Source organism: Natator depressus, chromosome 7, assembly GCF_965152275.1.
Source record: "Natator depressus isolate rNatDep1 chromosome 7, rNatDep2.hap1, whole genome shotgun sequence".
NCBI classification, from domain to species: Eukaryota; Metazoa; Chordata; order Testudines; family Cheloniidae; genus Natator; species Natator depressus.
In genome coordinates, this window is record NC_134240.1 from 32,850,536 (window position 1) to 32,861,777 (window position 11,242).

Consider the following 11,242-nt stretch of genomic DNA (forward strand, 5'->3'; position numbering starts at 1 on the left):
CAACGATTATTGCAAAAGATCCCAGCTGTCTCCCCTGTGTGTGTAGGGGGTCACTGTTGGTTTCAATTCTATACACACACACCCTTCCAGTCCCTGGGGGTGGAGGGTGGCTTCATACCCCACTGACCCCCTTCCCCAACGCCAGCCACTTTCAATAGCCTAGCCAGACACATGCCTGCTCTGACCTCCTGTAACCCCCATGCATGCAGCTCTGACCTCCTGTAACCCCCATGCAGCAGACCCTCCCTCCCCGCAGTCAGTCCTCCCCACCCCGTTTGGGGCACTCGGGGGTTAACCGTTTGTACGCTGGGGTCTCTGAAATTTGCTGGATATTTTGTGCAGAAGAACCTTGCCCGTAATCAGGGAGCAGAGAAGGGTTTTGTGGTTGGGGGGCTGCAGCAGCACACCTAGGTTCACATCCCATCTCTGCTGCCGATGTTATGCAGGATCATGGGTGGGTCCCTGCATCTCCCCTGCACTGCAGTTTCCCTCATCTGCAGGGTTGCAAACTCTGACTGAAGCTAATCCGGGAGATTCCCCCCCCCCCCCCGCCATGTAATGTCATGAATTGTACCCTACCTATTACAATCTCCTCCACTGCTTCCAATAGTTAGCAGGAGATCAATGCCAATGTCGGTAGGGCTGGCAACCCTACCCATCGGTAAAATAGGGAATGATCCTGGTTTTGTCTAATCTGACTGGGGCTGGAACTGTTCAGGTCAGGGGCTGCTCTCCCTGGGGGGGGTCTGTGCAGCACCTGGCAGAGATTGGGGTCCCCACTGCTGCAAAGACCCACAGGGAGAAACAGCCTCTGCCCTCAACAGCTCCCAGTCTGACGAGACACCGGTTGCGAGGAGAAACTGAGGCACTGAATGAGGGAGACTTTTCCAAGGTCAGCAGCAGAGCCAGGCGTGGAACCCAGATGTCCTGGCTCGCAAGGTCCTGCTCTAACCACTAGACCCCACTCCCCTCCCCTCGCTGGCGTAGGGCCCAGGTGTCCTGGCTCCCAGCCTCGCACCCTCCCCACGGGGCTGTTTCTCTGGGTTCAGGGCACTGAGGGAGTCGATCCGACTGCAGGGTCCCTTCCGGGGGTTTCCGCAGAGGCCAGATCCGGGCAGCGGGCAGGCCGGCGCGGGAAGGGTTAACACCCCCAGCTCAGCAGCTGCGGCAGGAACCGGCTGCACCCGCCTGGCCCGGGGCCAGGCGGCTCCACCTGCGGCAGGTGGGGCCCGGCCAGGAAGCAGCAGCCCGGCCGCTGCCCCAGTCCCCTGCGCCCGACCCGGCTGGCCCCATGGAGCTGCCGGCGGTGCCCCAGCCCTGGCGCTACTGGCTGCTGCTGGGCTCCTACGGGCTCTTCCTGCTGCTGGGCGCCGCCGTCTTCGCGGGCGTCGAGGCGCCGCAGGAGGCCGGGCTCCGGGAGGCGCTGCGGGGCGCCAGGGCCGGCTTCCTGCGCCAGCACCAGGGCTGCGTGTCGGAGCCCGGCCTGGAGCGGCTGCTGGAGCGGGTGCTGGGCGCCGACAGCTCCGGGGTCTCCGCGCTGGGCAACGTCTCCGACGACGAGAACTGGGACTTCAGCTCGGCGCTTTTCTTCGCCGCCAGTGTCCTCAGCACCACGGGTAGGGCCGGCCCGAGGCGGGGTGAGGGGCGCCGGCGGAGCTGGCAGCGGGGAGCCCAGGGTGGGGGAGCGGGGGGCTGCGGGCTGAGAGTGAGGGGCACTGGGGGGGGCGCGAAGGGAGCCCAGGGTGGGGGAGCGGGGGGCTGTGGGCTGGCTGGGAGGGAGGGGCACCACCCCCTCCCCCTCCCCCTCCCCACTGACTCTCTCCCCCCAGGCTATGGCCATACGGTGCCCCTGTCGGATGGGGGGAAGGTTTTCTGCATCTTCTACACCCTCCTGGGACTCCCAGCCACTCTGCTCCTGGCCACCTGTCTTCTGCAGCGACTCATGGGGCTGCTGACCCACCGGCCTGTTCAGTATCTCCACACCCACTGGGGCATCCCTCCGGGCCACGCAGCATTGGGCCACGCAGCTACCATGGGACTGAGCGTGCTGGGGCTTTTCATCCTGCTGCCAGCCCTCTGCTTCTGGGCCCTGGAGAACGGCTGGAACTTCCTGGAGTCCGTCTACTTCTGCTTCATCTCACTCAGCACCATCGGACTTGGGGACTACGTGCCAGGTCGCAGCAGCCCTGCCTCACTGCGTCATCTCTACAAAATCAGCATCACCTGTGAGCCATTCTCCAGGCAGTCACTAGGGGATGCTGTGCTGCAGAGAGTGGGGGGACTGGCTCAGCAGAGGGCCCTGTGCTGCAGGGAGGGACATGGGGGCCCCAGTAGGGGGCTCTGTGCTGCAGGGAGGGACATGGGCGGCCTCAGTAGGGGGCGCTGTGCTGCAAGGAAGGCGTGGGGACTCTGTAGGGGGCGCTGTGCTGCAGGGAGCAGGGTGGGGTCAGTAAGGGGCGCTGTGCTGCAGGGATGGGGCGGGGGCTTTGTAGGGGGTGTTGTGCTGCAGGGAGGCGGTGGGGTCAGTAGGGGTGCTGTGCTGCAGAGGAAAGGGGAGAAATCCCATCTCAGCACCCTGATCCTCATCTCCCCCCACAGGTTACCTTCTCCTGGGGCTCCTAGCCATGCTGCTGGCCCTGGAGACCATCTATGAACTGCATGAGGTCCACAGCCTTGTCCGATTCTTTGCCCCCACACAAGCCCCTGCCTCCCCCTCCAATGAGGACGATGACCGGCTGGAGATCCTGAGCCGTGACCAGCTGGGCCTGGCTACTGTCTGTGGGGCCCCCCCCTCTTGGAGTCAAGCGGACAACGAGGCAGATGGGAGAGCGGCGCCCCCTGACGGCCCCTCTGGGTAACCTCCATGGACAATGTGTTGTGTCCCCCACCCCCCCACCTCCCTTCATGCATCAATAAAGGAAACTGTACAGAATAGACACTGACCATGGGCATGTGGAGTGGGGGTGCCAGGCTGGTACCGGTACCATTGTTTTGTCCTAGGAAGGGGGGGGAGAATATGGGCTGGATGAGCCCATTGATCTCATTGGGAGAGGGGGAGATACAGGGGTGGCTGATCCCATGGGTTGGATCTGGGGCAACAGAGAGGGGAGACACTGGCATGGAATGGCCCACAAGTGTGACCCAGAGTGGGCAGGGGAGGGGGAGATACTGGGCTGGATGGGGATGGGTAGACACCTGGTACCCTCAGAGTAAACAAGCTGCCCTCCTGTGTCCTATCCCCCCACCCCCAGGAATTGCCCAGAAGGGGGTAAGTCCTGGACCCTGCGCCTGTCCCGGAGCCAGGCCAATGCCAGCCTCACAGACCAGGGGAGCAGCAAAGGCCACCAGGCATCTGGGCCCTATGGTCACTCATACCTCCTGGCCCAAGGAGTTGAAAATTCCCTTCCCAGAGGGGTACAGCTCTGGAAGGGAGGGGGTCTAGTAGGTTAGAGCAGGGGGTGCTGGAAGCCAGGACTTCTGGGTTCTAATCCAGGATCTGCACAGTCCAATATAGGTAAAAAGTTCCTAATGCCACTGTGACAAAGTGGGGGAGTTTCTTGTTTTCCTTGTTTTCTATGGGGGATTTGCTTGGCTTTCCTAGGGTTGGCAAGCAGCGGGGGTGGGACTCAGTTTCCCTAGGTGCTACGTGTTCAACAAGGTGATGGGAGAGGGAGTTTGTTGTTACAGAGGACCAGCGAGGGAACTTGGGACCTCAACCACTGGTGTGGAGAATGGAGACCCCAGCGACTGGTAATCTGGTGACCCGGAGGCCCAGCTCAGGAGTCACAGCCGGGTCTGGCCAGTGGGAGGACAATGGGCTGCGAAGAGAGGAGAGGAGGCCCAGGCGACCCCCCTGTGTACCTGGAGAGAAGACAATGGACAGAGGTGGGGCGCGGGACGCGGGGCTGGTGATATCAGATGCCCAGCTGGGAAGCAGGGGGGCTCTGGGCTGGAGAGAAGGAGCAGGCAGAGCCCACCTGGATGCAGGAGAGACTTGGATATGCTGTGCTGAGGGAGGCCAGGCCTGAGGCCCTGAGAGTTGCCTGTGCTGTGTTCAACACTCAATAAACCCTCCTGTTTTACGCTGGCTGAGAGTCACTCTGGTCTAGAGAACAGGGTGGCATCATCCCCTTTGGGAGTGAAGGCCCTGGGGGTCCAGAGTGAGTGGAGCCCATGGCAAGAAACAGGTGTGCTAAGGCTCAGAGAGGTGCGGCTCCAGGAGGTGGAGGGGCTTAACCCCGAGAGAGAGTGGACCCCCGGGAAAAGGGCTGTCTCACTGAAAGGGGCACACACACACACACACCCAGACCACACGGGGCCAAGAGTGGGCACGATCTGTGAGTCCGTGACAGCCAGTTACAATGTGGTGGTGGTTTATTTATTTTTATTTTTCTAATAACTCTTGCAAGGAAATTCCCAGCTAGGGGCACTGCTGTGGAAAAAGCTTGCAGTGCTGCACTCATCCTTTCCTTTCTCAGGTGAGCACCTCCATGTGCGGATCCCCTCGCCGGACAGCATTGATGGGCCTGGGCCACAGGGAGGGTGCGGGGTGGGGCCCTGATGGTGGCTGGCATCCCCTTGTCCTGGGTATGGGAAAACCACTGTGCCCGGCTTGCCCTGTCTGCCTTGGATGTACACCCCTCTTCATCACATGGCTCAATACCATCTGGAACTGCTTCTTCCTTCTCCTCTATCCTGCTGGGCACAGCCCACCCCTCCCCCCCCCCCAGCCAAGACCAGAGAGTCTGGGGAGGGAGGGCTGGCAGCCAGGACTCCTGGGTTCTTCCTAGCTCTGGAAGGGGAGTGGAGTCTTAGAGCAGGGGTGGCTGGGAGCCAGGATGCCTGGGTTCTGTCTCCAGCTCTGGGAGGGGTGTGTATGGGGGGAGAATTAAACTGAGCTAAATGTTCACTGTAATTTCCCTAACACACTAATCCTGGAGGGGGGGAGTTAAACTAACCAAATCCCCCACAATCCCTTGGAAGGGACATGGGGGGAATAAGAGAGGGGGAGAAGCTGAGGGTCCAGGGGGAGGGACAGTCAGTGCAGCGGATGAGACACCCCACCGCTAACCACTGCCCATCCCCAGTGGGAGAGAACCCAGGAGTCGGGTTCTCTGTAGGCACCATCCTGTCGGTCGGTGGCACTGGGTTACGCCTGGGGCTCTGGCTGTAGGGTGGCACTGAACAGCCTTGAAAACTGGAATCATAGAAATGGGATGAAATGTGATACTGCAAAGTGCAAGGCCGTGCACAGGGACTAGCGACAAGAGCTTTTCCTATAAGCTGGGGACGTCTCCCGAGGAGAAAGATCTGGGCGTATTGGTCGATCACAGGATGACTATGAGCTGCCAGCATAATGGGGCCGTGGAAAAGGCTAGTGCAGTCCTAGGATGCATGAGGCGAGGTATTTCCAGTAGAGACAGGGAAGTGTTAGGACAGTTGTACGAGGCACTGGTGAGACCTCATCTGGAATACTGTATGCAGCTCTGGTCTCCTGTGTGTAAGAAAGGTGAATTCAAATGGGAAGAGGTGCAGAGAAGGGCTACTAGGACAGTCCGAGGAATGGAAAAGAGACTCAAGGAGCTTGGCTTGTTTAGTCTAACCAGATGAAGGCTGAGGGAAGATCTGATTGCTCACTATAAACACATCAGAGGAGGGAAAGGAGTTATTTAAGCTAAGTGCCAATGTGGACCCAAGAACAAATGGCTATAAACTGGCCATCAACAACTTTGGCTCCTAATTAGTCAAAGGTTTCTAACCATCCAAGGAGTGAAGTTCTGGAACAACCTTCCAAGAGGAGCAATGGGGGCAAAAAACCTAACTGGCCTCCAGACTGAGCTTGCTAAGTTTATGGAGGGGATGGTATGATGGGACTGTCTACAATGGCGTGTGGCCCTCCATAACTGATACTAGCAAATCTCTCCAAGGGCCAGTGATGGGACATTAGATGGGGAGGGCTCTGAGTTACTACAGAGAATTCTTTCCCAGGTGTCTGGCTGGCGGGTCTCGCCCCACATGCTCAGAGTCTAACTGATTGGGTTGGGAAGGAATTTTTCCCTGGGTCAGATAGTCCCTGGGTTTGTTTTTGTTGGTTTATTACCTTCCTCTACAGCATGGGGCATGGGTCACTTGCTGGTTTGAACTAGAGTAAATTGTGGATCCTCTGTAACTCAAAGTCAGTAACTTAGCCAGAGGTTAGGGGCAAATGATGGGGGGGGGGGGAGATTCTGTGCCCTGCAATGTGCAGATCAGACTAGGTAATCATGCTGGTTCCTTCTGGCCTTAAAGTTTATGAGCCATAGCCTCTGCTCTGCCTCAGGTGAGCATCAGCCCTCCATCCATCCCCACACGCGCCTCTATCCAGCTCCATGGTATCTGGGCCTGTTCATTGCCCTCAGGAGGGTTGGGGGGCGGGATTTCATGTCAACTCATCGGCTCTGGAGAGGGCCATTCATCAGAGGCCTGACTCCCTTCTCCCCCCCGACCCCACAACCCCAATTCCCTCCCAGAGCTGGGATAGAGCCCAGGAGTCCTGGCTCCCAACCCTCTCCCCTTGCTCTATTAGACGCCACTGGGTTTTTCTTTTTTTTTGTTTTTAATGGTGAAGCAGACTTGACTGAATAGTCCATTGCCACCAGCAGTTATGATTCCTCAATACTCAGCGGTTTATACGCTCTTACTTTGCCCTGTGCCCTTCAGGTAATGTAACGACGCCCTGCTGCCACTACCCCATTTCCCCGCTATTTTTACTAAATAACAATGTAACTTTTGTTACCTTAAGACATTAGAATGCCTTTATCAAAAGCCCTTATGTACCCATCACAGGTGATTCGTTTCTTCTGCCCTCTAGTGCGTGCATTGCCCATCCTTGTGTCTGTCTATTCAAAAAACATTTTTGTTTAAGCCCCAGTGGTCAGTTAACAGGCTAAACAAAGTCACTTCATTGTCCTAGGTCAGGCCCTTAAGAATGGCCTTATCCTCAACTGTAGGGCACAAATCAAAAAATCTCCTTTCTCTTCTTTCATTAGTCCCAATTTTTTTTGCCATTCCTCTTTTATATTCTTCTGTACGAGACTTTTGAATTCCTGTTCACTGAAGGGCATTTCTATGGCAACCCTTCCATTTCATACCATGTTTTTAGCTGCTTTCTCATGATCAGAACTTCTATTTTGTCAGTCCCAATGAGACGTGGGACGTGGCTACGTTAATGTCAATGAAATGCCCATGGTGATTCACAAGCGCCTGGAGAACCATCGAGAAATACCCCTTCTGATTAACGTAGTTGGAGGCTAGGTGGGCTGGTGCCAGAATTGGAATATGCGTCCCATCTTTCGCCCCTCCGCAGTTAGGGAAACCCATTTGTGCAAAGCCAGCCACAATGTCACACACGTTGCCCAGAGTCACAGTTCTTCTGAGCAGGATGCAATTAATGGCCCTGCAAACTTGCATCAACACAATTCCAATGGTCAACTTTCCCACTCCAAACTGGGTAGCGACTAACCGGTAGCTGTCTGGAGTTGCCAGCTTCCAGACTGCAATAGCCACCCGTTTCTCCACCATTGGGGCAGCTCTCAATCTCGTGTCCTTGCGCCGCAGGGTTGGGGCGAGCTCCTCACACAGTCCCGTGAAAGCGGCTTTTCTCATCCGAAAGTTCTGCAGCCACTGCTCGTCATCCCAGACTTGCGGAACGATGTGATCCCACCACTCAGTGCTTGTTTCCCGAGCCCAAAGCCGGCGTTCCACAGTGGTGAGCATGTCCGTGACTGCCACAAGAAGTCTCGTCTTGTATGTGTTACTCGCATCAATATCGCCGGAGTCCTCGCTGTCAGTTTGGATCTTAAGGAGTAACTCGACTGCCAAACGTGACATGCTGGCGAGACTCGTCAGCATACTCCTCAGCAGTTCGGGCTCCATTCCCACAGACCGAAAGGGAAGACAGAGTGTGCAGCACAAAAACCACTGAAAGATGGGGTCAAGCACAGAAGCACAGGGATTGCTGGGATGTGAACCGATGCATCACGGGGCATTGGAACAGGACCCAGAATGACCAGCACCCCCTGCACCCTTCCCACAAGTCACAGCACCAGAATGGGAAGAGGGGCTCTGTGGGATAGCTACCCATCATGCACCACTCCCAATGCCACTGCAAGTGCGCTTGCAGCTGTCAGTGTGGACACACTGCAGCACTTTCCCTAATGTGCTCTCCGAAGGCTGGCTTAACTCACAGCGCTCTACATCTGCAAGTGTAGCCATGCCCTTAGGCAGGTCTACACTTAAAATGCTGCAATGCTTCAGTGAAGACGCTACTACACTGACAGGAGAACTTCTCCCATCAGTGAAGTTAATCCACCTCCCTGAGAGGCGGTAGCTATGTGGATGGGAGAAGATCTCCTGCTGACATTGTGCTGTCTACACGGGGAGTTAGGTCAGTATAAGTGTGTCACTCCAGGGTGTGGATTTCTCACACTCCTGAGCAATGTAGTTATAGCGAAGTTTATAATGTAGACTGACCAGGGCTTAGCCTGAATGTTTCTGATGTCTTGGCATGTTTGCCTGCCCACAGCATGGATTCCAACTTTGTCTTTGTTCTTTAGTTGTTTGTTTTTAATAATGCTTTGTGCTATTTCCTTATTACTTTTTTACTTTGTTAGATCTCTACTATTGATTGTCTTTTTTGCCTATTTATAAGCTTTGTTCCATTCCTTAGCTATCATTTTACCTCATTCTACCATCACACCACATTCTACCATGGAAGGGAGGGTATCGTTTTGGGATACGTACTTCAATATCCTATTTAATAGCAACAGCTACAGTAGCCATAATTCCTTTATTACATTGTCATTGAAATTCTCTGTCATCACTCTCACAATGAACATTCACAAAATCAGTAACTTACTTGTAAATAGTTCCCAGGTAGCTTTCTGAAAATACCAGGGGGGTCATTTTTCATTACCTTCAACTCACCTCGTCCTTGAAAAGTAATAAGTGTAGGCAAATGATCACTCCCATTCCTTCCTCCTTACACATTTTCCAGTTGCATCTACTTGCAATATCTGCTGTTATAATTCCCAGGGCTAAGCAAGAAAAACGGTCATCTGCTGCATTAAATCTAGTTGGGCCACCATCGGTCAAAACCATGAGATAATTTTCAACAATAAACCCTTCCAAGCATGTGCCACTGGTCTCAGCTGTTGGTTAACGTCACCTACTCGTATTGCTTTGGCTAGGGATCTTGTCATTATAACGTTTTGGTTTATTTCCTTCCTCAGCTTTGTTTTTGCTTACTTTGCTTCTGGGTGCTGACCACAAAGAAGGGAGAAATGCTTGGGGTGCTGCAATTTGCTTGGGTCCCTGCCTATCAGGAGTGTTTGAGGAGGGTTTAGCTGTGCCTCTGAGCATGACAGGAAAGGATCCCCGTATAAAAGCCTCTGTGAAAGCAATAGAAAGCCATCTGCCAGTGATGCTCTCTGGGGCTGACGTGGTACAGCTGTTGTGGGCTGGTGGGTCTTTTTTTGGCTACGTACAGCTTTTGCTGGATTTAGTATTTTTTATTGTAGGAGCTGCAGATGTCTTCTGGGGAGAGTGAGGGTGTATTCCTTCCCATCCCAATCTATGCTGGGGGTAGGGGGCTTTTCACCACCGTCTCTCAGGACGAAGAGAGGACTGGGAGTCAGGACTCCTCATCCCTGTGTGGCTTTGAATAAACCACCTGTCTTTGTGCATCAGTTTCCCTATCTGTAAAACTGGGACAATACCTTCCATGAGGTAGGTTATGTTTGCTTCATTACTGCACGTGGGGAAGGGGAGGGTGTACTGCTACGAGGATGCTGGTAAATTCAGCATGACATTCCAGTGTAAGTGAGTACAGTCGTTTAGCCCCAAGGCTCCTGGTTTTCCATTTCCAAACTAAGGCGCGGGGGGCGAAGAGCTGTTTGTCTCGAATGCGAGGCGGGACTGTGCCCGGCTGGCGGTGCCCGCTCTGAGCCCCAGCAGCAGCATCCCGTGCTGGGCACCGGCTGGAGGACCCCTGCAGCCATTCCGGCCCCCAGGGCGTTTCCCTCCCTGCTAAACCTCCCCCCACCCGCATGAGATTCCTGCGCCCATGGGAGTTAGAAATCGCCCCCCAGGGTGGATCCTCGCAGCTGGGCTCTGCCCTGTGGGTTGAAGCGCTGGCTCCATTAACCTCGCCCGGGGGCAGGCCCCAAGTGTGAAAAAATCAAGACGGAGGGTGGGGGGGGACCAGGAGCCTATATAAGAAAAGGACCCAAAAATCGGGGTCACCCTATGGCCTCCCCAGAGCCCCCCTCTCCGCGGAGGAGTGGATCACGCCAGCCCTGCTCGCGCCACGCTCTCCCTCAGCGCAGCACCAGTCGCTGGGCTCCTGCTTGGCGACTCCGCCCCCGCCAGACGGGCGAAGCGGCGCATGCGCCCTGAAAAAAACCAAGGCCCGGCGCGTGCGCTCTTAGAAACAGACCCCCGCCCCCCCGTGGAGCCAGACGGGGACTCAGCTCGGATTGGTCGGGGCGGCGGCCAATGGGGCTGGGGATAAGCCCGGAAGCGGCCTACGCGCGAGCGAGCGGAAGTTGCTGCTGCACGCGGAGCCAAAGGAGAGGCGTGAGCGGCGCGCCCCGCGCGGGGGCGGGGACGCAGCGCGGGTGGGTTTGACGCTCTGACTCGTTTCTTGGCGCGGGCGCTGGAGCCGCAGCAGCAGCCGCCCCCACCACCAGCCCCCACCCACGTCCCGCACATTTTAACCGTCGTGGGGGCGGGGGTTACTCTGGCCTGGCCTGTTCGTGACTCACTGACAAGGTTACTGGGGCTCAGACAGGGGGAGGGCGGGAGTTAGCCCGGGCGTTGCAGACCCCCAGCAGGGGGCTCAGGCATCCGGCAATGGGCACCCACTGCTCCGGGGGGGGGGGAAAGGTGTCAAGCAGAGAGCCTCTGAATCTGACTTAGAGCCGTGGTACTCAACCAGGGGTCCAGGGCCAGCATGAGACTTGCTGGGGCCCAGGGTAGAAAGCCAAAGCCCCCCTGCATGGGGCTGAAGCAGAAGCTACATTGCTCAGGCTTTGGCTTCAGCAGAGCTCTTGTGGCATGGGGGGGGGCGGCTCAGGCAATTGTCCTTATAGCATGTTGTTGTTGTTGCTGCTGCTTGAAAAAGGAAAAAGTTGGGGAGCGCCCCCCCCAACAAGTAAACATTTGTTCCTGGGTTCACCTGTATGTTAACATCACTTTTCACAGT

General features: G+C 56.1%; 1 protein-coding gene across 1 annotated transcript; it reads left to right on the top strand.

Moving 5' to 3' along the window:
• The first annotated feature begins 1,291 nt into the window (after positions 1-1,291).
• Positions 1,292-2,858, top strand: KCNK7 (potassium two pore domain channel subfamily K member 7). The gene is made up of 3 exons (XM_074959785.1): positions 1,292-1,616; positions 1,830-2,225; positions 2,599-2,858. Exons 1-3 carry the CDS (start codon positions 1,292-1,294, stop codon positions 2,856-2,858), a joined length of 981 nt encoding a protein of 326 aa, XP_074815886.1.
• The last annotated feature ends 8,384 nt before the right edge of the window (positions 2,859-11,242 follow it).